This window comes from Rhinatrema bivittatum, chromosome 5 (genome assembly GCF_901001135.1).
Source record: "Rhinatrema bivittatum chromosome 5, aRhiBiv1.1, whole genome shotgun sequence".
Taxonomy (NCBI): Eukaryota; Metazoa; Chordata; class Amphibia; order Gymnophiona; family Rhinatrematidae; genus Rhinatrema; species Rhinatrema bivittatum.
The window spans coordinates 264597937-264625361 of NC_042619.1; the positions used below are offsets into that span (position 1 = coordinate 264597937).

Sequence of the window (27425 nt, forward strand, 5' to 3'; positions counted from 1 at the left end):
CAGGCTTCTCACTCCCATTCTGTGTCTCACACACATCCAGGTTTCTCACTCCCATGCTCCTTCTTCACATGCACAGGCTTCTCATTCCCATAATCACTTTCTTTCTCTCTCACACACACATATACACAAACACACACCAGTCACCTGATCTCTCTCATGCATACACACACACACACAGGCTTCCCACTCCCATGTTCTCTTTCAGATATACAGGCTTCTCCCTCCCATGCTGTGTCTCACACACACTCAGGTTTCTCACTCCCATGCTCACTCTCTTCACATGCACAGGCATCTCATTCCCATAATCACTTTCTCTCTGTTAGACACACACCAGTCCCTCTCTCATTTCCATGCTCGCTCTCCATGTGCACAGGCTTCTCATTCCCTGAATCACATTCTTTCTCTCACATTCACTAGTCTCTTTCTCTCACACACACCGTCACCATACCAACCAGTCTCTCTCTCTCATGCATGCACACACACACAGGCTTCCCACTCCCATGCTCTCTGTCACATAATCAGGCTTCTCACTCCCATGCTTTCTTTCATTCACCCCCCCCCCCCCCCAACAACACCAGGCTTCTTACGCTCATGCTTTCTCACATACCCAGATTTCTCACTTCCATGCTTTTTCTCTCTCTCACACACACACATCAGTCACCTCCCTGACTAATGTCTCACACTCTCACATATACATCAGTCATCTCCCTGAGCAGTCACTTTCATTGTCTCTCACATATACACACACATCAGCTCTCTGATCAGTTTCTCTCAATCACACACATGCTCTCAATCACACACAGGCTGGCTGGCTGGCTGCTTCTCTCTCTTTCTCTCACTCACTTCCTCTCCCCCCCCCCCCCCCCCGAGCACACATGGTAGCTGCAGCAGCCTCCTCCTCCAGCCCCCGCAGACCATTGGCCGCGGGAGGCTCATGCTGCTATCTCCTTTCCCGATTACCGGCTGCTTCGATTGTTCGGGGGCTGATGCTGCTGCCGCTGCTGCTATTTTTCCACACGGCAGGGCTCTTTCTCCTTCCCGCACACCGCGTATCACTTCCTGTTCTGGGTCACGGGGGGGGGGGGGGGGTGCGGGAAGAAGAAAAGGCCAGCCGCAGGTGCCACTGCTTCTTCTACCACTGCTGCTGTTCCCACTGGGCTTGAACGTACTGATAGCCCGGTGGCAACGGCAGCAGGGAAGGAAAAGCAGCGGGAGAGACTGGGAGCACGCGACACACCTGCCGGTGCTTGGCGACACACTGGTATGTCGCTTCACACCAGTTGAGAAGCGCTGATATAAAGTATAGTTCTTCTCTTGATATGTGACTTAGTATAGTATTAGAGAAGATTTTTTGAACATTACCCCTAGTGTCATTATACCAAAGGCTGCTGTCTCTGAGCAGAACTGCTTGCCTTCATTGTTCTATCTCAAGGCCGGCCGAAATCCTGCCGGCCCCGGCACCCAAAGGCTCAACCTGAGGGGAACCTGGGCTGGTATAGATGAAGCTCCAGTGGCCTCTAGCTTCAGCTCACTCCACCTGTTGATGGTGGGGATCCGTAGACCCATGCCTGCAGGTTGCGTCAACCCCACCTCAGTCCAAGGATCCATTTCCAGCGCAACAGGAACTTTATTTCTCTAGCAAGTCCTGATGTTACATTTACCCAGTCAATATTGGGGTAATTGAAATCTACAAATATATTATCAAGGAGAGTCAACTCAGTAACCCACGTAGTAAACTGTAACAAATAAGGGAAATGGCAAAAAATATATTCAATATAGCCTAAGTGAAGGTGTCAGCAAGCCTGATGTTGTGTATTCTAAGGAGAACCCAACCGGTCTTTTGATCATTCACCTTCACTATCAAAAATATTTAATTTTTATTGATCAAATCTCAAAAAATATGAAAAATGTTTTTTATCTCATTTTTGTATTTTCAATAAAAAATATATATAATCATTTGTCTCCAACTCTGATCTATATAGAATGTTTAAGTAGCAGTCTCTTTAACGTTGTTAATGAACACAGCCCTACATGGCCGGTGTTTCGCAATAATGCTTCTTCAGGGGGACATAGGAAATAATGTCGCAAGAGTCTTTGCCTAAAATTTATGTCAAAGAAACATATTTTCAGTTTGATATTCTTGGTAATGAAGATAACAAATACGTCTCAAGATGGACTCAGCATTTCTAGTCTTCTTCACAGGAACAGAGGAAACAAGGCCGACGTAAACTTCTCATTAAATACCCAAAGTTGCATGATTTATTTATTTATTTATTTATTTATTTTTGGTTTTTATATACCGGAAGTTCCTGTATAATATACATATCACTCCGGTTCACAGATAACAGAGATAACTATCGCCGGGATGGCGGTTTACATGGAACATATCGAACAGTTAATCTATTATAAAGTAGAATACAAACTAAGATCTACTAAGAACACATAAATAAAGCAAATAAACATTACAAAATTGCTGTGGGATGGGAGGGTTGTAATTCTTCCTGCTCTTAGCTCTCTGGGAAAGCTTGTAGGAAGAGCCAAGTCTTGAGTTTCACTTTAAACGTGGAATGGCACGGCTCAAGGCGGAGGTCTGGTGGTAGTGAGTTCCAGAGCGAAGGGCCCGCTGTGGATAGTGCGCGTTTCCTCAGGGAGGATTTTGCTGGTTGGGTGATCATTCTGTTCTGATATGCCCTTCTGGTTGGCTTTTTAGAAGTGTGTAGTTGGAGCTGGAAGGTTAAGTTGAGTGGAGAGATGCTATGTAGGGCCTTGTGAATCATCATGCTGGTTTTGAACTGTATCCTGTATTTAATGGGGAGCCAGTGGAGATGCTGGAGGATCGGGGTGATATGGTCCCTTTTTTTGGCGTTGGTGAGAATTCTTGCTGTGGCATTCAAGACCATCTGGAGGGGTTTGGTGGTGCAGGCGGGAAGGCCCAGCAGGAGTGAATTGCAGTAGTCCAATTTCGGGAGAATGATGGCCTGGAGTACTGTGCGGAAATCCCTGTAGAGGAGAAGTGGCTTTAGTTTCTTTAAAACTTGTAATTTAAAGAAGCATTCTTTTGTGGTGTTATTTACGAATTTGTTGAGGCTGAGTCTGTTGTCTAGGAGTACACCCAGATCTCTGACTTGAGGTGAGGTGGTGTATCCTGAGGTGTCTAGAGGATTGCAGGCGGTGGTTGGGGCAGATTGTTCCGGTGCTATTATAAGAATTTCCGTTTTGTTTGTGTTTAGAACTAAGTTGAGACTGGCTAGTAGATCGTTGATGGTTGAGAGGCATTTATTCCAGTAATCCATGGTTTTGTGTATAGTATCCGTTATAGGGATGAGTATTTGTATGTCATCCGCGTATAGAAAATGGATTAGATTGAGGTTAGTAAGTAGATGACAGAGTGGGAGGAGATAAATGTTGAAGAGGGTGGGGGAGAGTGAGGATCCTTGTGGTACCCCCATTTTGGATTGAATGGGGTGAGACTCCTTGTTGTTTATCTTGACTTTGTATGTTCTGTTCTCAAGGAAGGATTTAAACCAGTTGAAAGCTGCTCCTGTTATGCCGATGTCTGTTAGCCGTTGTAGTAGGCTAGAGTGGTTCACGGTGTCGAACGCGGAGGAGAGATCCAGAAGTGCGAGGAGGCAAGGTTGGCCTTTTTCCAGATTGAAGATAATGTTGTCCGATAGTGTGGCTAACAGAGATTCGGTGTTCTTTGTCTTCCGGAATCCAAATTGGTTAGTGGTGAGGATATTGTTGTCGTCAAGGAATTCTGAGAGTTGTCTGTTAACCACTTTCTCCATAATTTTAGCTAACATAGGAAGGTTTGCTATAGGTCTGTAGTTAGCAGGATCCGAAGTGGGAAGGTTGGGTTTTTTGAGGAGAGGTTTGAGCATTGCCAACTTGAGTTGGTCGGGAACTTGGCCTTGGGCAAGGGAACGGTTAATGATGTCTGCAACTGGCTTGGCAATGATGTCGGGGATTGAACTCAGCAGGTTTGATGGAATATGATCTAGCGGGTGAGAGGATGGTTTTATCTTCTTAAGGATGTTCGCTATTTCTAAGGTGGACGTGGGTTCAAGAGTTTCGAGTGCTGCTGTGTATGTGTTGGGTTGAGGAATTTGTGGGCTGTGGTTGTTTGCGTAGCTTGTGTGCAGAGATGGCCCTTTGAGAGGGGCTACGAGTGAGGTGATTTTGTTGTCAAAGAATTCGGCTAGTTCATTAGCTTTTTTAAGAGCTTGGTCATCTGGGATGCTAGGTCCGGGAGGTTTGGTGAGTGCTGAGACATAAGAGAAGAGGGCTCTTGAATCGAATGAGAAGTAGTGTATCTTTTTGGAGAAGAATTCTTTCTTGGTCAAACTGTGATGTCACTAAAATGCAAATTATATGTGAGCAGATCTCAGCTCAAACAGACCTTTAGCAAAAAGACATGATGATGATTCACGGAGCCATTCATGATGAAACGATAATTCATCGCTTGCAAAATCAATGACATCCTCTATTTTAGGACAGAACATGCGGGGATCCCGCCGTCCGTTCAACAATCGTTACAATCGTTATCCATCTCCCATTAATCAAGACCAAGTCAAACCATCAACTAGTGTCACTCGTTCCCAATTTGCCAAGAATCCTTAGTTTTGAATCTTTCTTCATTTGATCTCACACAGACCCAGCTCACAGTATTAGAGCGTGGTTTATCATTTGTTCCAACTCCCCGAGTTGATCCTTTTTCTTTACAGGTGGCTTTCTTTCATTTTGTTTGTACATTGAAGTTAAGATTATTTTTTTATTCCCATCCCTCTAGCTATGATTTGTCAGTCATATCTAATCCATCTACCTGGACTCCTCCTGGTCCGGAAGAACCAGCAATAAAAGTTTTCTATCAATTGGTTTTTAAGGAGATTTCTTCATTAATGACAACTTCTTCATTGAAACCTTTTTTCAATCTATCGCGTTCTGAAAAAATAGCTCTGCAGGAACTACGTTCAGCCGAGAATCTGATAATAAAACCTGTGGATAAAGGTGGAAAAATTGTCCTAAAGACCGTGCCATCTATGAACAGGAAATAACTTGTCAATTAGAGGACACTCGATTTTATAAACCACTTAACCAGGACCCTACTATCACTTTACAGAAGACCATCGTCAAATTGGTTGACAGTGGTACCAAGTCTGGGTTTCTGACTGCAAAAGAAGCTAAGTTTTTGGTCAAATCCCATCCACGAGTTCCTGTTTTTTACACACTACCAAAAATACAGAAGAATTTACAGCACCCTCCTGGTTGCCCAATAGTTTCCAGATGTGGATCCTTATTAGAACCTTTGTCACGATTTATTGATTGTTTCTTGGCACCCTTCATTCCGCAGATGTCTTCTTTTATCAGAGACTCTTCAGATATGGTTATGTTTTTAGAACAACTGAAGACTGAAACCACCGATTTGAAACTGGTCACCTTGGACGTCGAGGTACTCTATACCTCTATTCCCCAAGATGAAACCATTGAAATTGCAAAAATGTAATTTGAAAGAAGACCACGACCTCATCGCATCCCTAGTGACTTTCTATTACAACTATTAAAAATTGCGTTGAAAGAAAACTTTTTTGCGTTCAACCAAAAATTCTTTCAACAGATTCGAGGCACTGCCATGGGGGCCACTATGGCCCCAGACCTGGCAAATCTGTACATGAACATTTTTGAAGAACAATGGTTGATTCATCATCCTTTTTAAAATTAATTAGTTGTGAGGAAACGCTACATCGATGACGTTTTCATCTTATGGAGAGGCACTAAAGAAAGCTTTGGGATGTTTTTAAAATGGCTGAATACATGCAACCTTTACCTGAAATTCACAGCAGATATTCAATGTACATTGATATCTTTTGTGGACATCCAAATTACTATGACTGATGTGGGATTTATTACTTCTATTTTTTGGAAATCTGTATGTTCAAATACATTCTTGCACTTTAAGAGTGCTCACCCTCGGACCTTTAAGGCTAACCTTCTTGTAAGCCAATTCATCCGCTTAAGGTGCCTATGCACTACTTGCTGATTTTGAGATTCAAGCTAAGATTCTCTCAGAACGCTTTTTATATGCTTGGATATCCATGCTCATGTGTTCGTAAAGCTTATCTATGGACAAAATTTGCACATCACAAATGGCTGTTTCTCCCTCGTCCCACTGATGACTCATCACATTACACATGTATTCTTCCATTTTCATTGGAAGCCCATGTAATCCATCAATCCATTCTCAAGAATTGGCATGTCCTACAGATGCAGGAGGTTTTCCAGTCTCCACAGATCACATTTTCTAGGGCTTCAAATTTGAGAAATGCTTTAGTTTATTCTGATTTTTCCAGTTCCTCAGCTCAAGACATTGTAGTCAGCAGATCTCATCAACCCTACACAGGGTTTTGTATGCACAGCTTCCATGTCAAAGACAAAATTGTTCTCAAGACAGGTTATACTATTTATGCACAGCTGACAGCTTCACTTAGGCTATATTGAATATATTTTTGCGGTTTCCCTTATTTGTTACAGGTAATTGAAATCTCCCATTATTATTGCACTGCCAAATTTGTTAGCTTCCCTGATTTCTCTTAGCATTTCATCATCCGTCTGAACATTTTTTCCATGTGGATGGTAGTATACTCCTATCACTATACTCTTACCCAACACACATGGGATTTCTACCCATATAGATTCTACTAAGCATTTAGTCTTTTGAATGATCTTTATCCTGATGGACTCTATACCCTCCCGGACATAAAGTACCACACCCCCACCAAGTTGATCTTCCCTATCATTGCAATATAATTTGTACCCCGATAGAGCACTGTCCCATTGGTTGTCCTCCTTCCACCAAGTCTCTGTGATGCCAATTATGACAATCTCATTATTTGGTGCTATACACTCTAATTCTCCCATCTTACTTCTTAGACTTCTGGCATTGGCATACAGATCTTTCAAAGTGTGTTGTTTGTTTGTATTAACAATCTGCTTTTCAGTTGTTAGGGATAATTTGGAAATCATTAGCTTCAGTGATTTTTTATAGGCACATGGTCTGCGTTTGCTTTTATTGGAGCCTCTCTGTAGGGATGCCCTAACTCTCCTGTTTCATTAGTATCCTTCAAGGATACATTTCTCCAAAACCATCAAGGGTTGAGTGGATGGGAAAGACAGACACTAGAATTAACTATCTCTGGCTTGCTTATTACCTCAGATGCACACAAACTCTAAAGAATATATCTCTCTATTTCACCTTTCACCAAACTTTTATAAGTCCAAAGATTTCCCAAAGCTATACTTACCAATCCTCTTTTACCACCATTAAATTGATCTTCACTCAGTTAATTAAAGGGTTTGAGATTCACGCGCCTAATGGTGCGCACTTCCGGTCCTCTTCTACTGCAAAGGGTGTGGGGCCTCTGGAAGCTGGGGCTGTGGAATTCAATCCTTGGATCGCTTGCGGTGACCTTTGGATTCCTCTCCCGGGGGATGCTGGGGGCAGTAAGCAAATGAGCCTTCCGGTCCTCTTCTACTGCCAAGGGTGCGGGGCCTCTGGAAGCTGGGGCTGTGGGAATTCAATCCTTTATGCAGACAGCATACAATTCTACATTCCTTTTGAGAAAACATTTGAAAAAACTATGTTGTCTCTGCCAACATACATGAAGGCTATACCAGAACTCTTTCAACTGAAATTAACTCTAAACCCCCAAAAATTGAAATAGTGTGGTTAAGGAGAGACACCACAATAATCAAATCGCCTACCAGAGAATTAGGAGTTATTAATATCACTCCTTCAGATAAAGTAAGAGATCTAGGAATACAGATTGACGAGAACTTCACTATGAAAAAGCATACAAGCAAATTAATCAAAACAAGGATACTCCAAACTGAGAATATTACATCTGCTGAAACCTTTATTAACAATACAGGACTTCCGCACTGTCTTACAAACACTAATATTTTCAAACTTAGACTACTGCAACTCCCTATTTTAGGCCTACCCTCAGGACTACTAAAACTGCTACAATTACTTCAAAATGCCTCTGCTAGACTCTTACTAAGGACAAGGAAATTTGACCACATCTCCCCCTTGCTGATAGCTTTGCACTGGCTTCCTGTACAATCCAGAATTCATTATAAAGTACTAATTCTAATTTTCAATATCATCAACAATATTAACCCATGCTTACTAGGAGTGACACTACAACATTACACACCACAGAGAGCGCTAAGATTTCAAAACAAAGGACTTTTAATGGTGCCTTCTACTCGGAACACACACCTAACGCAAATATGAGACCCAATGTTTTCCATGGCAGGCCCCAAGTTGTAGAATTCTCTTATGGAATCATTAAGTCAGATAACAGAAAGAAAGAGTTTCAAGCATGAACTGAAAATATGGCTCTTTAGAAATGCATGTGATTTAACGTAAAATACCAATCTGCCAATAGCTTCAACATCAGTACTGTTAAGATTTGTGAGTTTGTGGGACCTGGGCCGAGGTGAGAGATGGTACCGCCCACGGGGAAGAGCCCCGTGAGCCTCACCGTCGGGAGGTGAGGCTCCCAGGGCTCCATCTGACGTCAGACATAGCTCAGAAGTCTTAGAGTCTTTGTTAAAGAAGTAGAGTGACACTGCCCGCGGAGCGGGGAGTGCAGGAGAAAAGTCACTCAGGCACAGAAGTGCCACGGAGTCTGTGAAATCGGGAATATCCAAGGAAGATACCTCAGTAGAGATGATACGGCAATGGTCCACAGAGCGGGGTACACCGATGAAGGTTCTTCAGTAGAGATGATATGGCAGTGGTCCGCAGAGTGGGGTACACCGATGAGAGTTCCTTAGTAGAGATGGTACAGCAATGGTCCGGAAGTGGAGTACTCACTGTAGTGATGGTTTATTTATTTATTTATTTAAAGTCTCTTCTATACCGATAGCCGTTCGCACATCGTATCGGTTCACAAAAAACAAAAACTTTTGGGCGAAGCCCTTACAAGTAACAGAAAAATACAATTAACAATGCAAAAAGCAAAAACAATAACTAGGTAGACCCAACAATAACATAAATAACAATGTACAATAATCAATGGTCATAAAGCATTCTTAGTCAGAAATCGGTGGCTAATTCACAAAAGAATTTTTATGTAATGGGGGGTGACGTGGGGTAGGCTTGCCGGAAAAGCCAGGTTTTTAGTTTTTTTTCTGAATTTGGGAGTGGAGGTCTCTATGCGAATATCATGGGGCAAGGCGTTCCATATAGTGGGGCCGGCGAGTGAGAAAGCTCTGCTTATAGTGGAGGAGAGTTTGAATGCTTTAATGGATTGGGAACGTAGGGTTCCTTGGAGGGTAGGGCGGGTGGGTCTATTAGAGGTACGGGGGAGGAGAGGGGGGTTGATCCAATTGAGATTCGAGTTTAACAGACTTTTATGGATGAGGGAGAGAGCTTTATAGAGTATTCGTGAGTGTATTGGGAGCCAATGTAGTTCGATGAGTGTAGGAGTGATATGGTCTCTTTTTTTAGAATTTGATAGTATACGGGCAGCAGCGTTTTGTAACAGTTGTAAAGGCTTGATGTGTGTTGTGGGGATGCCAAGGAGGAGAGCGTTACAGTAGTCTATTTTAGATAGAATAATAGACTGAAGTACTGTACGGAAATCAGAGAAATGTAGCAGGGGTCTGAGTTTTTTTTATCGTTTGTAGCTTAAAATAGCATTCCTTTAAGATAGATTTAATGAATGGCTTAAAAGTAAGATGATTATCAATGAGGACACCTAAATTGCGAATGTGCGCGGGGAAGGTGGTGGATGAGTATGCAAGTGGGATGGTTGGAAGCGGCTGCTTATTAGAAATGATTAATAGTTCAGTCTTGTTGGGATTTAGAGCCAGGTGCATGTCAGTGAGGAGTTGGTTGATGGAGGAAAGGCAGGATTCCCAGTTTTGTAGAGCAGTTTGGAGGAAGCCCCGGGGAACGGGGCAGGCAGCAGTCCTAGGCACAAGGCCCTCCAATGAGCGGATAGCCAGAGACGAGGAAAGGGCCCCAAGGAGCGGGTATCCATGACTTCTCATGCTGAGGAAGCAGGAGCTGGAACGGGGAGTCCGTAGTGAGCGAAGTGGATTCAGCAATGAGAGAACTCTTTGCCAAGTTGTAGGCAGACAGGGTGAGCCGGCTTAAGAGTCCACGATGAATGACGTTATCCAGGGGGGATGCCCCCAAAGTTCCCGCCATGATGTGCTTAAGACTGGCTCGGGAGCGCACGCACGCACCTAAGGAACTCCAAGGGCAAGATGGCAGTCGGCAGCGTCCAGGGAGGCCCAGGAACAGGGGCAGGCAGGCCGACGATAGCTGCAGAGGCCGCAAGTCTGCCCAATGGAGTCAGTGCAGTGAAGCAAGAGGTGAGCAACAGTGGTCGCAGCCATCTGCGACCGACGGGCGAAACAAATACCAGAGATGATATTAGTGGAGCGAGCAATAAGTAATGAATGACATATAGTGTATTGTAAGTAGAATTAGAATTTGTATCTGCAGTTGTGTTGACAATAGAAATTGTGTGAATATGAACTAGATTATATGTTTGCTGTTATGTTGACTTAGAATATGTATGACTATGAACTCGGATATGTATTTGCTATAGTATTGACCTGAAATATGGATGATGACAGTGTGGGAATGTTGACTAAGAATATGGATACAGATTTTGTAAACCGTGGTGATCTTCTTTTGGAACGACGGTATATAAAAACCTAAATAAATAAATAAACAATAAATAAATAAGTTGTCTCCACTGTCCCAAGTATATTCCATATGGTTCCCTCTGACAACAAAAGCCAAGCAGAGTTTTGCTTTGGTAGCTGGTATGCAAGAGCTTGGAAGTGGGAGTGGATCTCAAATCATGAATCTCCTGTTTGGATAACCGTGACCTCTGATGTCAGTCTCTGGACTAGTGGCTCAAGGCACTTGGAATATGAAAAAATAAGTGGTCCATCAATCAGAAACCGGAGCAGTAAGGAAGGCACATCTTCAGTTTGTTACCATTCTTAAGGGTCAAGAGGTGAGGATCTTATCAGCCAGTTCAATGATGGTGGCATATGTGTTTTCCCAAGGCGGGACCAAGTGTAGTCTTGTGGTGATAGACTAGGCAGAGAAGCATGTAAAAGGGGCTCTTCGCCACTCATATAGTGGGAGTAGTTAATGTATGAGCAGACTTCTTCAGTCAGAGAATGGCATTTGGTCCAGAAGTCTGGCCCAGGTTGTGTCCAAATGGAAAGAACCAGTGGTGGACTTGATAGTGGTCAATGACAACACACAGGTGCAAAGATTTTTCAGCCTAAGAAAGGTAAGAGACTCATCCAGTTGGATGCCCTGTTTCAAGACTGGCCATTTCATGTTACGATGGCCAGCTGTGGCGCCCCTCGGCTGACCACACTCACCCACCGGGTGGGCCCAGGTCGCCACTGCCGCTCCCTGGTTTCCTGGTCCTCTCTTCAGCGCAGCAAGAGCCGGTCCCACTGCCTCCATGCAGCCAGCTGCATTTGACCTTAGATGCGCGTGCGTGACTCCTCCCCCTTCTTAAAGGATCCGCGCCGGAAAAGATCTCCTGCAGACCCCAGACATTAGGGCTCCGCCTGCCCTATATAAGGAAACCCTCGCTGGCCTATCAATGCCTCAACAACATCTGCCTACCAACGTCGAGGGCCTATAGGGCGCTCCCATAGGCAGCACCAACCTCGTCTCACCCAAGGGTCCACATCTTGATGCAACAGGCATAACAGGTTGCTGAGGCCATGGACCCGGCGGACCTATCTGGCCTCCAGGCTATTCCAGGCCTGGCCTTGAAACTCCAGCAGCAGCAATTCCTGGAGACGTTGGCAGCCTCTTTACAATGCCTGAATGCCCATCTTGATGCTTCCTCTACTGCATCAGCACCTCCTGCTTCCCGGCACCCGTGGTGTCTACTCTCCCTTATCGGCTCCCCTTCGGTTTGCAGATGACTCCAAGCAATGCCGGTGGTTCATCAATCAGTAGGGATGTGAATCGTTTTAGGACGATTAAAATTATCGTCCGATAATTTTAATATCGTCTTAAACCGTTATGGAACACAATACAATAGAGATTCTAACGATTTATCATTATAAATCGTTAGAATCGTGAGCCGGCACACTAAAACCCCCTAAAACCCACCCCCGACCCTTTAAATTAAATCCCCCACCCTCCCGAACCCCCCCCAAATGACTTAAATAACCTGCGGGTCCAGCGGCGGTCCGGAACGGCAGCGGTCCGGAACGGGCTCCTGCTCCTGAATCTTGTTGTCTTCAGCCGGCGCCATTTTCCAAAATGGCGCCGAAAAATGGCGGCGGCCATAGACGAACACGATTGGACGGCAGGAGGTCCTTCCGGACCCCCGCTGGACTTTTGGCAAGTCTCGTGGGGGTCAGGAGGCCCCCCACAAGCTGGCCAAAAGTTCCTGGAGGTCCAGCGGAGGTCAGGGAGCGATTTCCCGCCGCGAATCGTTTTCGTACGGAAAATGGCGCCGGCAGGAGATCGACTGCAGGAGGTCGTTCAGCGAGGGTTCCGGCGCCTCGCTGAACAACCTCCTGCAGTCGATCTGCCGGCGCCATTTTCCGTACGAAAACGATTCGCGGCGGGAAATCGCTCCCTGACCCCCGCTGGACCTCCAGGAACTTTTGGCCAGCTTGTGGGGGGCCTCCTGACCCCCACGAGACTTGCCAAAAGTCCAGCGGGGGTCCGGAAGGACCTCCTGCCGTCCAATCGTGTTCGTCTATGGCCGCCGCCATTTTTCGGCGCCATTTTGGAAAATGGCGCCGGCTGAAGACAACAAGATTCAGGAGCAGGAGCCCGTTCCGGACCGCTGCCGTTCCGGACCGCCGCTGGACCCGCAGGTTATTTAAGTCATTTGGGGGGGGTTCGGGAGGGTGGGGGATTTAATTTAAAGGGTCGGGGGTGGGTTTTAGGGGGTTTTAGTGTGCCGGTTTTGCGATTTTTAGATTTTTCACGATTTTTCACGATTTTTCACGATATTTTACCCCCCCAAACGGCAACAATACGATTCCCTCCCCCTCCCAGCCGAAATCGATCGTTAAGACGATCGAGGACACGATTCACATCCCTATCAATCAGTGCTTTATGCACTTCACACTCCAGCCAGCGCAGTTCTCTTCAGAAGCTGTGAAGACCACCTTCATTCTCTCCCTCCTTGATGGCAAGGTCCTGGCTTGGGCATCCCTCTATGGGAGCGAAGGGACCCCCTTCATCAAGATCTACAACATTTTGTTCAGTTCTTTAAACAGACCTTTGATGAACTGGATCAACGGGCCGCCACTGGCTCGGACATACTCCTCCTCCGCCAGGGGGCACGCCCCCTACCGGATTATGCCATCGAATTTCGCACTATGGCCACAGAGCTGAACTGGTGGGAAGACAGCCTGAGGAGCATCTTCCTGGAGGGGCTTTCTTCCCTCATAAAGGTTGAGCTGGCAGCTCAGGATCTCTGGACATGCTCATTGACCTGGCTGCCCAGATTAACTGACGTCTTCAGCAGCACACACGGGAAGTACGGGTGCCCCTCAGACCTGTCCCGTTGGCACCATCCTTCTCCAAACCCCTGGTGGGGACTTCGCCGGCAACCAGGTCCACTCGACAGGAGAAGCCCCTGCAGCTAGGAAGGAGTCCTCTGTTCACCGAGGAAAGGCAGTGCCATTGAACCCTGAGTCTGTGCCTTTATTGCGCTGGGAAGGGGCATTTTCTGGCCCGCTGTCCGGAGAGGCCAGGAAACTTCCAGGCCTAGAATCAGCCGGGGAGGTGGTTCTAGGTTTCACTAAGCATTATCCACAATGCAATACACAACAGTGAAAGCACATGTCTAAACACTATTATACAAAGACATAACGCCCATCACAATACGAGATCAACAAACAAAGTAAAACTAGTCATACCACCAGTCACAACCGCCAAACTCACCACTGTAAGAAACAGAGTCATATCAATAGCAGGCCCTCACCTCTGGAACGCCCTACCGGAACACCTAAGATTACAGAACAACACTAAAATATTCAAAAAATTATTCAAAACCTGGCTCTTCAGACAAACCTACAAAGATGGGATCGGCTAATCGTTCACACGATAAACGTCACCTCCCACAGTTACGAATGGAAAGTCCACGTCACTCCCCACAGTTATGTACGCAATAGTTTATCTGTTTTAACTGATGCTATACCTAACCTGTTGATATATAAGCTGTAATATATTTCCTATTTGTATCTGTTGTTATAACCTATCTATATCTGCATCTGATGTTGTTCCAGTTGTGTTACACCTGTAATATGTTGTTATACTTGTAAACCGGAGTGAGGGCCTTTCGCTAAACTTCGGTATATAAAAGCCTACAAATAAATAAATAAATAAGCCCGCTCCTCAACTCGTGCTTCCAGTGGCTTTACTCGAGGATGGGTATGAGTTTCCTACCCTGGCCTTCCTGGACTCTGGCGCAGGAGGAAACTTTATTTTGAAAGACCTGGTCCATCATCTAAACCTTCCCATGAAGCTGCGAGGCACCCCGCTGGTGATCTGTTCCATCTCAGGCGACCTGCTCCCTGGGAGGATCATCGAGACCACTCTTCCCATTTGCATCCGAACCGGTATGCTGCACCACGAAGAGCTGACCTTTCATGTGATAGAGAAAGCGGTCCATCCTATTGTTCTTGGATTACCCTGGCTTCAGGGAACGGTTACCCCGTTCTAGATTGGGAGATGCTCCAACTGACCAAATGGGGTCCCCGGTGTCACCAGAGATGTCTTCGTTCTGTGACGCTTTCCCCCTTGTTACTCGCCACAACCTCTCTGGGCCTACCTCCGCACTATACTTCCTTCACTGACATCTTCTCCAAGGAGATTGCCAAGATCCTGCCGGAACACCGGGTGTTTGACTGTGCTATTGTCCTGGTCCCTGGAAGCATTCCGCCATGGGGAAGGGTGTACCCCCATCCTTGCCCGAGACGAGGCCATGGCCAAGTATATACAAGAGAATCTGGAGAGGGGGTTTATTAGCCCATCAACATCGCCAGCGGGAGCCGGATTCTTCTTTGTGGCCAAGAAGGATGGCTTCCTTCGGCCTTGTATCGACCTCCGAGGGCTTAACACCATAACCAGGAAGGATCAGTACTCTTTGCCTCTTATCCCAGAGTTATTGGATCGCTTGCAGGGAGCTGTACCATCAGAGGTAGGGGCAAGTGAGGTCTAAGGGTCTTCCCATAGACCACCTGGAAGGGAGACAAGTTGGTATCAGAATGTTTGTGGTGATTGTAAGAGAACTCTGCCTAGGGCAATAGTGTTACCCAGTCATCCTGGAGATCCCCCACAAAGGCACATAGGAAGGCCTTTAATGTTCGATTAGAGTGCTCGGCTTGGCCGTTGCATTGGGGATGAAAGGCCGTCGTAAGGTCTAGTTGAACCCTGAATTTCCTGCAGAGGGCTCTCCAATATTTTTCCATGAACTGGGGGCCTCGGTCTGAGGCAATATGCAAAAGAAGCCCATGCTGGTGGAAGAAATGTTGAATGAAGAGGCTTGCAAGTTCTGGTGCTGTAGGTAGCTTAGAGAGGGGCACAAAATGGGCCATCTTCGAGAATCTATCGACCGTGACCCAGATCACGGTCTTCCCATCCTAGATAGGTAGATCCACAATGAAATCTGTGGACAGATGGGTCCAGGATTCAGTGGGAATGGGCAGCGGCTGGAGAAGGCCCCAGGGGCGGCCAGGCAATGGCTTCTGTCGGGCGCAGGTAGGGCAGGAACTAATATTGAGCCTGACATCCATCTTAACCTAAGGCCACTAGTAGAAATCGGTCAATAATTCCAAGGTCCGGGTTACTCCCAGATGACCTGCGGTCAGTGAGTCGTGAGCCCACAATAAGACCTTCCTACACTGGCGAGTGGACACCACCGTCTTGCCTGCGGGAGCTAGCTCGGAAGCTGCAAGAAGGACTTTAGCCGGGTCGAGGATATATTGAGGCGGATTAGGGGTATCCTCCGTCTCTGCCGTGCGAGAGAGGGCATCTGCCCGGATGTTCTTGGAAGCTGGCCTGTAGTGGAGGAGAACATTGAAGTGGCTGAAAAAGAGGGACCACCAAGCTTGTCGAGGGTTGAGGCGCTGGGCACGACACAAGCATTCTAGATTCTTATGGTCCGTACAGACGATCATGGACACTCTCCAACCATTGGCGTCATTTTTCGAAGGCTAGTTTGATGGCCAGCAGTTCTTTGTCTCTTATGCCATAATTCTTTTCCGCAGGCGAGAATTTCTGGGAAAAGTAAGGACACGGCAAGGACTTGCCGTTGCTGGATACTTGGCTCAGGACAGCCCCGACCGCCACATCGGAGGCATCCACTTCCACGATGAATTGACGCTGGGGGTCCGGATGGTGGAGACATGTGTCTTGAAGGAAGGCAGACTTCAGTTCCTGGAAGGCTTGTAGTGCTGCCGCGGACCAGTTCCTAGTGTCAGCCCCCTTTTTGGTGAGGGCCGTTAGCGGCGCCACCATCCGGGAGTAGTGGGGTATGAACTGGCGGTAAAAATTTGTAAAGCCAAGGAAACGCTGAAGCCCCTTAACTCCCACTGGATGGGGCCAATCTTTGATGGCCGTTACTTTCTCAGGGTCCATGTGGAAACCCTTGGAAGATACAATATACCCGAGCAAGGGTAGAGACTCTTGCTCAAACTGACACTTCTCCATCTTGGCAAAGAGTCGGTTATCCCGGACCTTCTGTAGTACCCTCCGAATGTCTCTGCGGTGCGTGGCCAGGTCCTTTGAGTATATAAGCTCATCGTCCAGATATACTATGACCGAGGTGTGTAGCATATCCCTCAGCACCTCATTCATTAAGTTCTGAAAAACCGCGGAGGCGTTGCAGAGACCAAAGGACATGACCAGGAATTCGTAATGCCCATCCCTTGTGTTGAACGCGGTCTTCCATTTGTTGCCTGGTCGTATTCGTACCAGGTTGTATGCCCCACAGAGGACCAACTTGGTGAAAACCTTGGCTCCTTGTAGTCGATCCAGTAGCTCTGGAATCAGTGGTAGTGGGTATCTGCACATCTCGTAATATTATTCTATGCAGGAGAGTCTATGCAGGGCCGGAGAGATCCATCCTTCGCAACAAAGAAGAATCCGGCCCCGGCCGGGGAGGTGGATGGCTGAATGAAGCCTCTGTCCAAATTCTCCCGGATATACGAAGACATGGCCCGGGTCTGCGGGAGCGACAAGGGATAGACCTGCCTTCTAGGCAGAGTGGTGCCTGGGATCAGGTTGATGGTACATTCAAAGGGCTGGTGTTCCGGGAGGAGCTCGGCTTTTTCTTTCGAGAAGACGTCCATATAATCCTGATACTACAGTGGCAGCGCCAAAGGTGTGGTCAGGAGTGGTACCGAGGATCGAGGAATAGGTGCCAGGCAGGTGTCGAAACAATGCGGACTCCAGATGCAATCCGGAGGGTATCCCAGCGGATAACCGGAGAGTGCTTCTGAAGCCAGGGTAAGCCCAAAATGACCAGGTGCATGGAACTCTCCAAGACGAGGAATGAGATCTCTTCTATGTGCAGAAGACCCTTGCATAAGGTTAGGGGTTTGGTACAGGTAGAAATGGTCCCCGGGAGGAGGGTCCCGTGAATGAAAGACACTCGGATGGGGGGCTCTTGGGGTTGAACCCAAATTTGTAGTTGTTCGACTAGATCCCAGAGGATGAAATTCCCCCCGGCTCCGGAGTCAATCATGGCCAGCGTATTGAAGTCTCCTCCGGGAAGGACTATGGTAACCGGAACGGTACATGGGGAGGCAGAAGTGGTGTTACCTAGGGTCAGCTCCCCGACGATCCCTAGGTTCTGGCGTTTCCAGGCTGCTCACCACACCGGGCTCGGAAGTGCCCCTTGCCACCGCAATATAGGCAGAGGGAGTGCCGCAGGAGAGGGCAGGAAGGCGCTTCAGCGGCCCAGGCTGGCTTGAGGTGAGTGGCAGTATCGGGGCACGGTCTGGGACCGTAACATTAGTGTCACCTTTGGAGATTTGCAGAGAGGTTACCTTTGTCTTCCTTGCATATTTCTTCAAAGAATTATTATCTTTACTTTCAAGTCAAGGAAGGGGCTTCCTTTGGTTCAAAAGTCTTGAAAGCAGATGTGGAAGTGACTCCCCCCCTCCCTAGTAGAGGGATAGCTTAGGTATATCTCATGTATCTGGACTGGTCTGGCTGGATGAAAATGAAGGAGAAATTAATTCTTACCTGATAATTTTCTTTTCTTGAGTCTACTCGTATTAGTTCAGAACCCTCCATGTTCTGCCAAGTATATTATTCTCTTGATTCATTTTCAGAATAACTGCTTGTGTGCGCTAGATGGCACGATGAATATTAAGATAATACATCTTATCAAGGAATGTAGAATATGTCTGTTCCATTTCTTGTTTTCTGTTTGTTCTCCCTGGGAAGCCCTCTGGTTTTTGCATAGGGGATGAGGAAAAGTTTTAGTGTATTAAAAATGTTTTTCTTAGCTTGTACATAGAATACTAGCAGGCTAAGGTTAGCACGGGAGCCTATATAGGGCGATGTCAGCCAGTCTCTTCATCTGCTGGTTGGGAGGCATAAACCCATGCATCTGGACTGATCTGGCTGGACTCAAGGAAGAAAAATTATCACATAAGAATTAATTTTTCCCTTTATACTTTTCTAATTTTACAGGTTCAAAGTCTGCTGATCCCTCTTGCTATACAGAAGCTAACTCTCTAGGTGACAGATTTGGGAACTGTGGTGGCGTCAGTGACAGCTATGCTAATTGTGATTTCAGGTATGTTTCACTGAATTGAAAATCATATTACTCTATCCCAAATCTGAAGAAACTGAGGGAGTCCTGACAAATTAGGCATCTGCAAGCAGATAATTTCATGAAGGTTCACACTTCCACTAAGATCATGACAGCACTGTCCGGACCAGTCTTAGTGTTATTCAGCTAACTAGCAGCAAGCCATTCACAAATGCTTTTGCCTTCTTCATCACAAAATTGCAGTACTTTATAAAAGTCTTCACACTCTTGTATATTTTTCAAACTCTGCTGTCTAAAACATACAAATCAAAATGCATTAAAGAAGTAGTTTGTTTCATTCATCTGATCTGCACAACTTACTCTACACTTTCCTTTTAGGCCGTCTTAATAGCTGACAAATGAGTTCAGAGAAGAAGCAGATTATTTATGTTTTTGAAAAAATTGAAGGTCACATTGGTATGCAGGATTTTATTTGACAGTTGTGGTTGCAGACATATTTTTTAATTTATTCTAAAGACTATGGGCCAGATTTTAAAAGCCCTGCGCGCTGGCAGGCCTATGTTGCATCGGCCGCCGGCGTGCGCAAAGCCCCGGGATGCGCGTAAGTCCCGGGGCTTTGCTTGGGGTGTGTGTCGAGAGCGGCGCAGAATTTGGGGGCATTCCGGGGACAGGGCTGTGGGCATGGTGCAGGCCCGGGGGGTGTTCTGGGGGCGTGACCGAGGTCTCCGAACCAGCCCCCAGGCCAGGGAATGGCATGCTGGCAGCCCGCCGGCGTGCGCAAGTTACGCCTGCCTCAGGCAGGTGTAACTTTCTGCACAAAGGTAGGAGGGGATTTAGTTAGGGCTAGGGGGTGGGTTAGGTAGGGGAAGGTGTGTGGGGGGGGGGGGGGGGGGCGGAAAAAAGTTCCCTCCGAGGCCGCTTTGATTTTGGTTGCAAAATTGTGCACCCCCGTGTGCGCGCCGACCCTGGATTTTATAACATGTGGGTGGCAGCGCGCGCATGTTATAAAATCGGGCGTAGATTTGTTCGCGCCGGGTTGTGCGAACAAATCTATGCCTGCGCATAACTTTAAAAATCTACCCCTAAGCATATATTAATTGTTTTATTGTTTGTTTTATTTGTATTGTATTATTGTTGTAAGACAGTGAATGTTTTCTGTGATCCGCTTTGAATGTTGTTATGGAAATGACAGAATATAAGAACTAATAAATATAATAAAATAAACATGGAAGAACAATTATAAACATATCCCAAAAGTAATTAAAATTTTAAAAAAGTCTTGATTGCATAAGTCTTCACACCTCTTGTTACAACAAACCCAAATTAGATCTGGTTCAAACAATTGCCTTAACAAGGCCCATAATAAGTTAAATAGCATTCACCTGTGTCCTTTCAAAGTAGCTGAACTGATTCGAATACCCCTCTATGAAGTGCATTTGAAAAAAAGGTCACAATATCCCAAAAAAGAGCTGCTGAAAGAACTTTGGTTTTAAAGTTATTGAAATGTGCAGAAGAAAATTTCAATGTGGTTGAATATCTCTTGAGGCACTGTGAGGCCTATCACTGCAAAGTGGAAACAGTTTGGTACCCTCAGGACACTGTCACAATCAGACTGTCCCTCCAAAATCAGTAGCCATGAGTTAAGGAAACTGTTGTGGAAGGTCACAGTTAGGCCTAAGATTACTTTAAAAGAACTATAGATATTTCTGGCTGAGGCTGGGAAAAATATAGACTGTTCAACAATTTCAAGATTACTCCACAAACATATGGCCTGTATATGAGGATGACATGAAAGAATCCACTACTGAAGAAAAGCCATATGATGTGCTGTATACTCAGCCTGATGCAGTAATCTGTGCGTTAAGCATTTCAAGACATAGTTTTAACACAGTTTCCTGGCGACATCACTCATTGCTTAGCAATTTAGTGGAAAAAATTCTAGATGACAGTGCAAAAAATATATCTTTAGTGACATGTTGCAGTCAAGGCTTTTGTATACTTTGAGATTTTCCACCAACTCCTTGTAATTGTCTGCCTTGTTGTTTCCCAGAAAATTTGTTACCACTAACTGGAAGGCTTTCCATGCCACCTTTTACTTGCCACATAAACCCGGTCATAGATTTATTCATAGATTCAGTCAAAGATATATATTACGTAATCATTTCTGATTCAATTTGAGATCCTTTCCCTTCTTAACTCACTTATCCTCTACAATTCCCAAGTCAAACGATATCTTTAAAACTGAAACCAATCAACAATTTTAAGCATCATTTTCGTTCTTAATGACTCAGATTTAGTAAAGTTTGACTATATTCATCTCGGAAACATTTTAGATTTATACAGTTATGTGTTTTTCCAGGATTTTTCTGATAAGAGATAATAGTGTGGAGGAGTGTCATCATAATTGTTGAGTTTAATTATAAAATTGCAGAGGAGATAGAGGCCTAAGGGTCTGAAATGCAATGAGGGAGGGGTGCACAAGGCTGAAAATTTGTCTAGGGTGCTTAATATCCTTGCACTAGCCTTGCTTCTGCCAAGAAAAATAGGCAAAATTGCACCATCCTACCTTGCAAATTTGGTAGATACTTATAAATAACTTATAGCTGTTAATGCTGCAAAAGGGGCTTCTATCAAATATAGGGCAGCGGTGTAGCCACAAATGGGCCTGGGTAGGCTATGGCCCAACCACTTTGGGCTCAGACCCACCAAATCAGGGTTGCCCAACTCCAAACGAGGCCTGAAGAATGGCTGCCACAGACTCCATCATCACAGTGGCTGAAGAAGGAGAGAGCCTGCCAAAGCAAGGCCAACATGGAAGCCCATCCCTATAGTGGCAAAGAAGGCGGTCCTGCCAAAGCAAGGTCATCATGGAAGCTCTTCCTCAGGGAGATGAAAAATGCCCCACTGAAGAAAGGCTGCCATGGGAGCCCATCCCCACGGTGGTGAAAGAGAAGACCCGCCAAAGCAAGGCCACCAGGAGAGCCCATCCCTATGGTGGCAAAGAATAAGGCCTGTCGATGTAAGGCTACATGGGAGCCCATCCCCATGGCTTTGAAAGAGAAGGCATGCTGAAACAAGGCTGGCATGGGAGCCTATCCCTGCGGTGGTGAAGAAGAAGTTACCTACTGGAGTAAGGCTGCCATGGGAGCTCATCTCTGTGGCAAGATAAGATCATAACAACATGTCATACTGGGTCAGACCAAGGGTCCATCAAGCCTAACATCCTGTTTCCAACAGTGGCCAATCCAGGCCATAAGAACCTGGCAAGTACCCAAAAACTAAGTCTATTCCATGCTACTGTTGCTAGTAATAGCAGTGGCTATTTTCTAAGTCAACTTAATTAATAGCAGGTAATGGACTTCTCCTCCAAGAACTTATCCAATCCTTTTTTAAATACAGCTATACTAACTGCACTCACCACATCCTCCGGCAACAAATTCCAGAGTTTAATTGTGCGTTGAGTAAAAAATAACTTTCTCCGATTAGTTTTAAATGTGCCACATGCTAACTTCATGGAGTGCCCCCTAGTCTTTCTATTATCCGAAAGAGTAAATAACAAATTCACATCTACTGGTTCAAGACCTCTCATGATCTTAAACACCTCTATCATAACACCCCTCAGCCGTCTTTTCTCCAAGCTGAAAAGTCCTAACCTCTTTAGACTTTCCTCATAGGGGAGCTGTTCCATTCCCTTTATCATTTTGGTTGCCCTTCTCTGTACCTTCTCTATCACAACTATATCTTTTTTGAGATGTGGTGACCAGAATTGTACACAGTATTCAAGGTGCGGTCTCACCATGGAGCGATACAGAGGCATTATGACATTTTCCATTTTATTCACCATTCCCTTTCTAATAATTCCCAACATTCTGTTTGCTTTTTTCACTGCCGCAGCACACTGAACCGATGATTTCAATGTGTTATCCACTATGACGCCTAGATCTCTTTCTTGAGTTGTAGCACCTAATATAGAACCTAACATTGTGTAACTATAGCATGGATTATTTTTCCTTATATGCATCACCTTGCACTTATCCACATTAAATTTCATCTGCCATTTGGATGCCCAATTATCCAGTCTCACTAGGTCTTCCTGCAATTTATCACAATCTGCTTGTGATTTCACTACTCTGAACAATTTTGTATCATCTGCAAATTTGATTACCTCACTTGTCATATTTCTTTCCAGATCATTTATAAATATATTGAAAAGTACGGGTCCCAATACAGATCCCTGAGGCACTCCACTGCCCACTCCGTTCCACTGAGAAAATTGTCCATTTAATCCTATTCTCTTTTTCCTGTCTTTTAGCCAGTTTGTAATCCAATGAAGGATATCGCCACCTATCCCATGACTTTTTCTTTTTCCTAGAAGCCTCTCATGAGGAACTTTGTCAAATGCCTTCTGAAAATCCAAATATACAACATCTACCAGTTCACCTTTATCTACATGTTTATTAACTCCTTCAAAAACGTGAAGCACATTTGTGAGGCAAGAAACAGATTTGTGAGGCAAGACGTAAAGCCATGCTGATTTTGTTCCATTAAACCATGTCTTTCTATTTGTTCTGTGATTTTGATATTTATTTATTTATTTTATTTATTTAAGTCTTTTCTATACCGTCGTTAAGTAGCTTCCGTCACAACGGTTTATAGTAGGCACATAAATATAGGTATGCTGAGACATTAATTTACACAAGTGTCATATCGTTTCGGTACATAGTTTTTTTTAAAATAACATAATTGGAATGTGATATAATATTGTTTGAAGTGTTTTATTTTTTTCGGAATTAAAGTAATACTAACTTATAAGTGTCACTTTATCTTATAGAGATGGGTGATAAAATAAAGTAATATAGAATAAAATACAGCTACGCACGTATTGATTGTGGTGGTGTATGTTTGATTTTTCATTTGTTCCTACCTCGCACTTCCCCGGTTTCACTACTCTCCTACTCTTTTTGATACGCTTGCTTAAATAGCCAGGTTTTTAAGTGTTTTCAAAAGGATGTATTGTCACTTTGTAACCTTAACTCTATTTAGAACATTTTCCACTATTTTTCCTGGCACTGACGTCCGGCTAACTGGTCTGTAGTTTCCTGGATCGCCCCTGGAGCCCTTTTTAAATATTGGGGTTACATTAGCCACCCTCCAGTCTTCAGGTACAATGGATGATTTTAATGACATGTTACAAATTTTTACTAATAGGTCTGAAATTTCATTTTTGAGTTCCTTCAGAACCTTGGGGTTTATACCATCCGGGCCAGGTGATTTATTACTCTTCAGTTTGTCAATCAGGCCTACCACATCTTCTAGGTTCACCGTGATTTGGTTCAGTCCATCTGAATCATTACCCATGAAAACCTTCTCTGATACGGGTATCCCCCAACATTCTCTTCAGTAAACACTAAAGCAAAAAAATCATTTATTCTTTCCACGATGGCCTTATCTTCTCTAATTGCCCCTTTAACCCCTCGATCATCTAATGGTCCAACTGATTCCCTCACAGGCTTTCTGCTTCAGATATATTTAAAAAAGTTTTTACTGTGAGTTTTTGCCTCTATGGCCAACTTCTTTTCAAATTATCTCTTAGCCTGTCATATCAATGCCTTACATTTAACTTGCCAATGTTTATGCATTATCCTATTTTCTTCTGTTGGATCCTTCTTCCAATTTTTGAATGAAGATCTTTTGGCTAAAATAGCTTCTTTCACCTCCCCTTTTAACCATGCCGGTGATCGTTTTGCCTTCTTTCCACCTTTCTTAATGTGTGGAAAACCTCTGGACTGTGCTTCTAGAATGGTATTTTTTTAACAATGACCATGCCTCTTGCACACTTTTTACCTTTGTAGCTGCTCCTTTCAGCTTTTTTCTAACTATTTTTCTCATTTTATCAAAGTTTCCCTTTTGAAAGTTTAGCACGAGAGCCATGGATTTGCTTACTGTCCCCCTTCCAGTCATTAATTCAAATTCGATCATATTATGATCACTATTGCCAAGCGGCCCCACCACCGTTACCTCTCTCACCAAATCCTGTGCTCCACTGAGAATTAGATCTAAAATTCCTCCCTCTCTTGTCGGTTCCTGAACCAATTGCTCCATAAAGCTGTCATTTATTCCATCCAGGAACTTTATCTCTCTAGCATGACCCGATGATATATTTACCCAGTCAATATTGGGGTAATTGAAATCTCTCATTATTACCACACTACCAATTTGGTTAGCTTCTCTAATTTCTCTTCTCACCATGTCTCACCATCACTGTCTGTCTCACCATCTTGACCAGGAGGACAGTAGTATACTCCTATCACTATAGTCTTCCCCAACACACAAGGGATTTCTACCCATAAAGATTTGATTGTGCATTTAGTCTCATGTAGGATGTTTATCCTGTTGGACTCTATGCCATCCCAGACATAAATCACCACACCATTGTGATATAATTTGTACCCTGGTATAGCACTGTCTCATTGGTTATCCTCCTTCTATCATGTCTTGGTGATGCCAATTAAGTCTATGTCATCATTCACTACTATACATAAGAAAGGGTTTGGCGGTGAGGCCTGGTGCTTGCATGTGAGAATGGGAGCTTGTGTGTATGTGTATGTGTATGAGAATGGGAAGCCTGGATATTTGTATGTGAGAATGGGAGCCTGTGTGTGTGGATAAGAATGGGAGCCTGGGTTGTGTGTATGTGAAGGAATGGGAGCCTGAGTGTGGGTGCTTGTGTGTGTATTAATGGAAGCCTGGGTGTTTTGTGTGTGAGAATAGGAGCCTGGGTGTTTTGTGTGTGAGAATGGGAGCCTGGGTGTTTGTATGTGAGAATGGAAGCTTGTATGTTTGTGGGGATAAGAATGGCAGCCTTGGTTGTTTGTGTGTGTAAGAAAGGGATCCCGGGTGTTTTATGTGTATGTGTGTAAGAATAGGAGCCTAGGTATTTTGTGAGTGTGTGTGTGTATGTGTGTGTGTATGAGAATGGGAGGCTGGGTGTGTGAGTGAGCTTGTGTGTGTAGTAGAGCATGTGAGAGTGAGAGCTTGTGTGTGTGAGGGAGTCTGTGAGAGAAAACATGAGCCTGTGTGTGTCTGTGAGAGAGAGGAAGGGAAGAAGTCAGGAGAGAGAAGAAACAGAAAGAGAAGAGTAACTCTGGAGAAAGAATTAGGAACAGACTGACAAAGGGAATGTGGAAAAAAGAGACTGGGACCAACTGATTAGAAAAATAAAAAAATCAGACAACAAAGATTAAAAACATTTTTTTTTAAAACTTTTTATTTTAAGTAAAACCAGACAACATACAAAGCCATTGAGAGATTACAGCTCTATGATCCATGACAAAACAAAGAAAATGCAAAGTATAATGTAACAACATTCACAACATTCCATCCCCTCTGCATCTAGAATTTTAAAGTTTACAGTATGGATCCCAGATCTAGTCAATAAAGGACAATATTATCTCTTAACATGTAAGTTAATTTCTCAATGAAGGCTACAGAGTGATCCTGAGTTCTCTAGTTTTCTAGTGTCTTTATTTATTTAATTAATTTATTAAGCCATTTTATATACCGTTATTCTAAGTGAAGATCACAACGGTTTACATCATGACATATATATAATAGATAGCTATTTACATTCACATGATAAGTTCTTATATCATACATTTTAGCAAAAGACATGTTCATTGACTAAGGTGGTCAGGGGAGGGGAGATATACAGGGGTGAGGTAGCAGGGATTAGGTAGCATTTTTAGCAAAAGGTGCTGATGGGATATAAAGGGGGGTGGGTTTGAGAAAGGATGTTTTAGATACATTTATATGTGTTGGGTTGAAAAGAGAATGGTAATGAGGTGTAATAATAGATTCATCATGAGTTTGTCAGTGTAGGCACTGACTTTCATTCTCCAGGCAGGCAGCATGAAGTAACTGATGTACCAACATTTTCTGAAACTTGCCCAGCGACTGATCCCCCCACAATCCAAGAAGACAAAGCCCTGGAGTAAAAGACAAAGAACAATGCACAATTTGCTGAATGAGCTGGCCCATCCTTATCCAAAAAGCAAAAATGAAAGGACATTCCCCAAACATATAAATAAGTACCCCTCTGTCCACAGCCCCGCTAGCAAAGCGGGAACACCGAGGCTAAAAATTTAGAAAAGAATAAAGGGTATCTATTGCTGCGCATAATCAGCCTTACCATCAATTCTGCCCATCTTGCACATAAAGAGGACCTGTGTGCTCTGCGCTTCCAGGTCTTTACATCTATCTGGAATCCCAGATCCTCAGACCACTGCCTCTCAATCTTCAAAGTGGGTTCCATATCCAGATATGTCTGAATGATTGCATGGTACAACACCGCACATACTCTCCGTTTGGCGAGGCCCTTCATGAAGGCAAGCTCCAATGCCAGCCCTCACTTTCCCTTCTGATCCTCACTTTCCCTTCTGGCCATCACTCATTTTAGAATGTCATTATATACCTGAGTTTGATCTGAAATCTCAAACTCATCCTTTAAATTTGAGAATGATTTGAAACCATCTTCTTTGTAAATGTGACCCAAACAGTAAAGCTCCATTTCCCACCAATGTTTCACCTCCTGACTAAATGAGTGAATTGTCAACT

General features: G+C 44.6%; 1 protein-coding gene across 2 annotated transcripts in view; it reads left to right on the forward strand.

The window, feature by feature from the left end:
- Window positions 1-27425, forward strand: part of LOC115092719 (disintegrin and metalloproteinase domain-containing protein 9-like) — a 506232-nt gene that overhangs the window by 339861 nt on the left and 138946 nt on the right. For both annotated transcript variants that reach the window (XM_029603960.1, XM_029603961.1), the window contains one exon: window positions 18731-18836. In XM_029603960.1, coding sequence (XP_029459820.1) covers window positions 18731-18836 — 106 coding nt within the window. The remainder of the gene's footprint in view (window positions 1-18730; window positions 18837-27425) is intronic.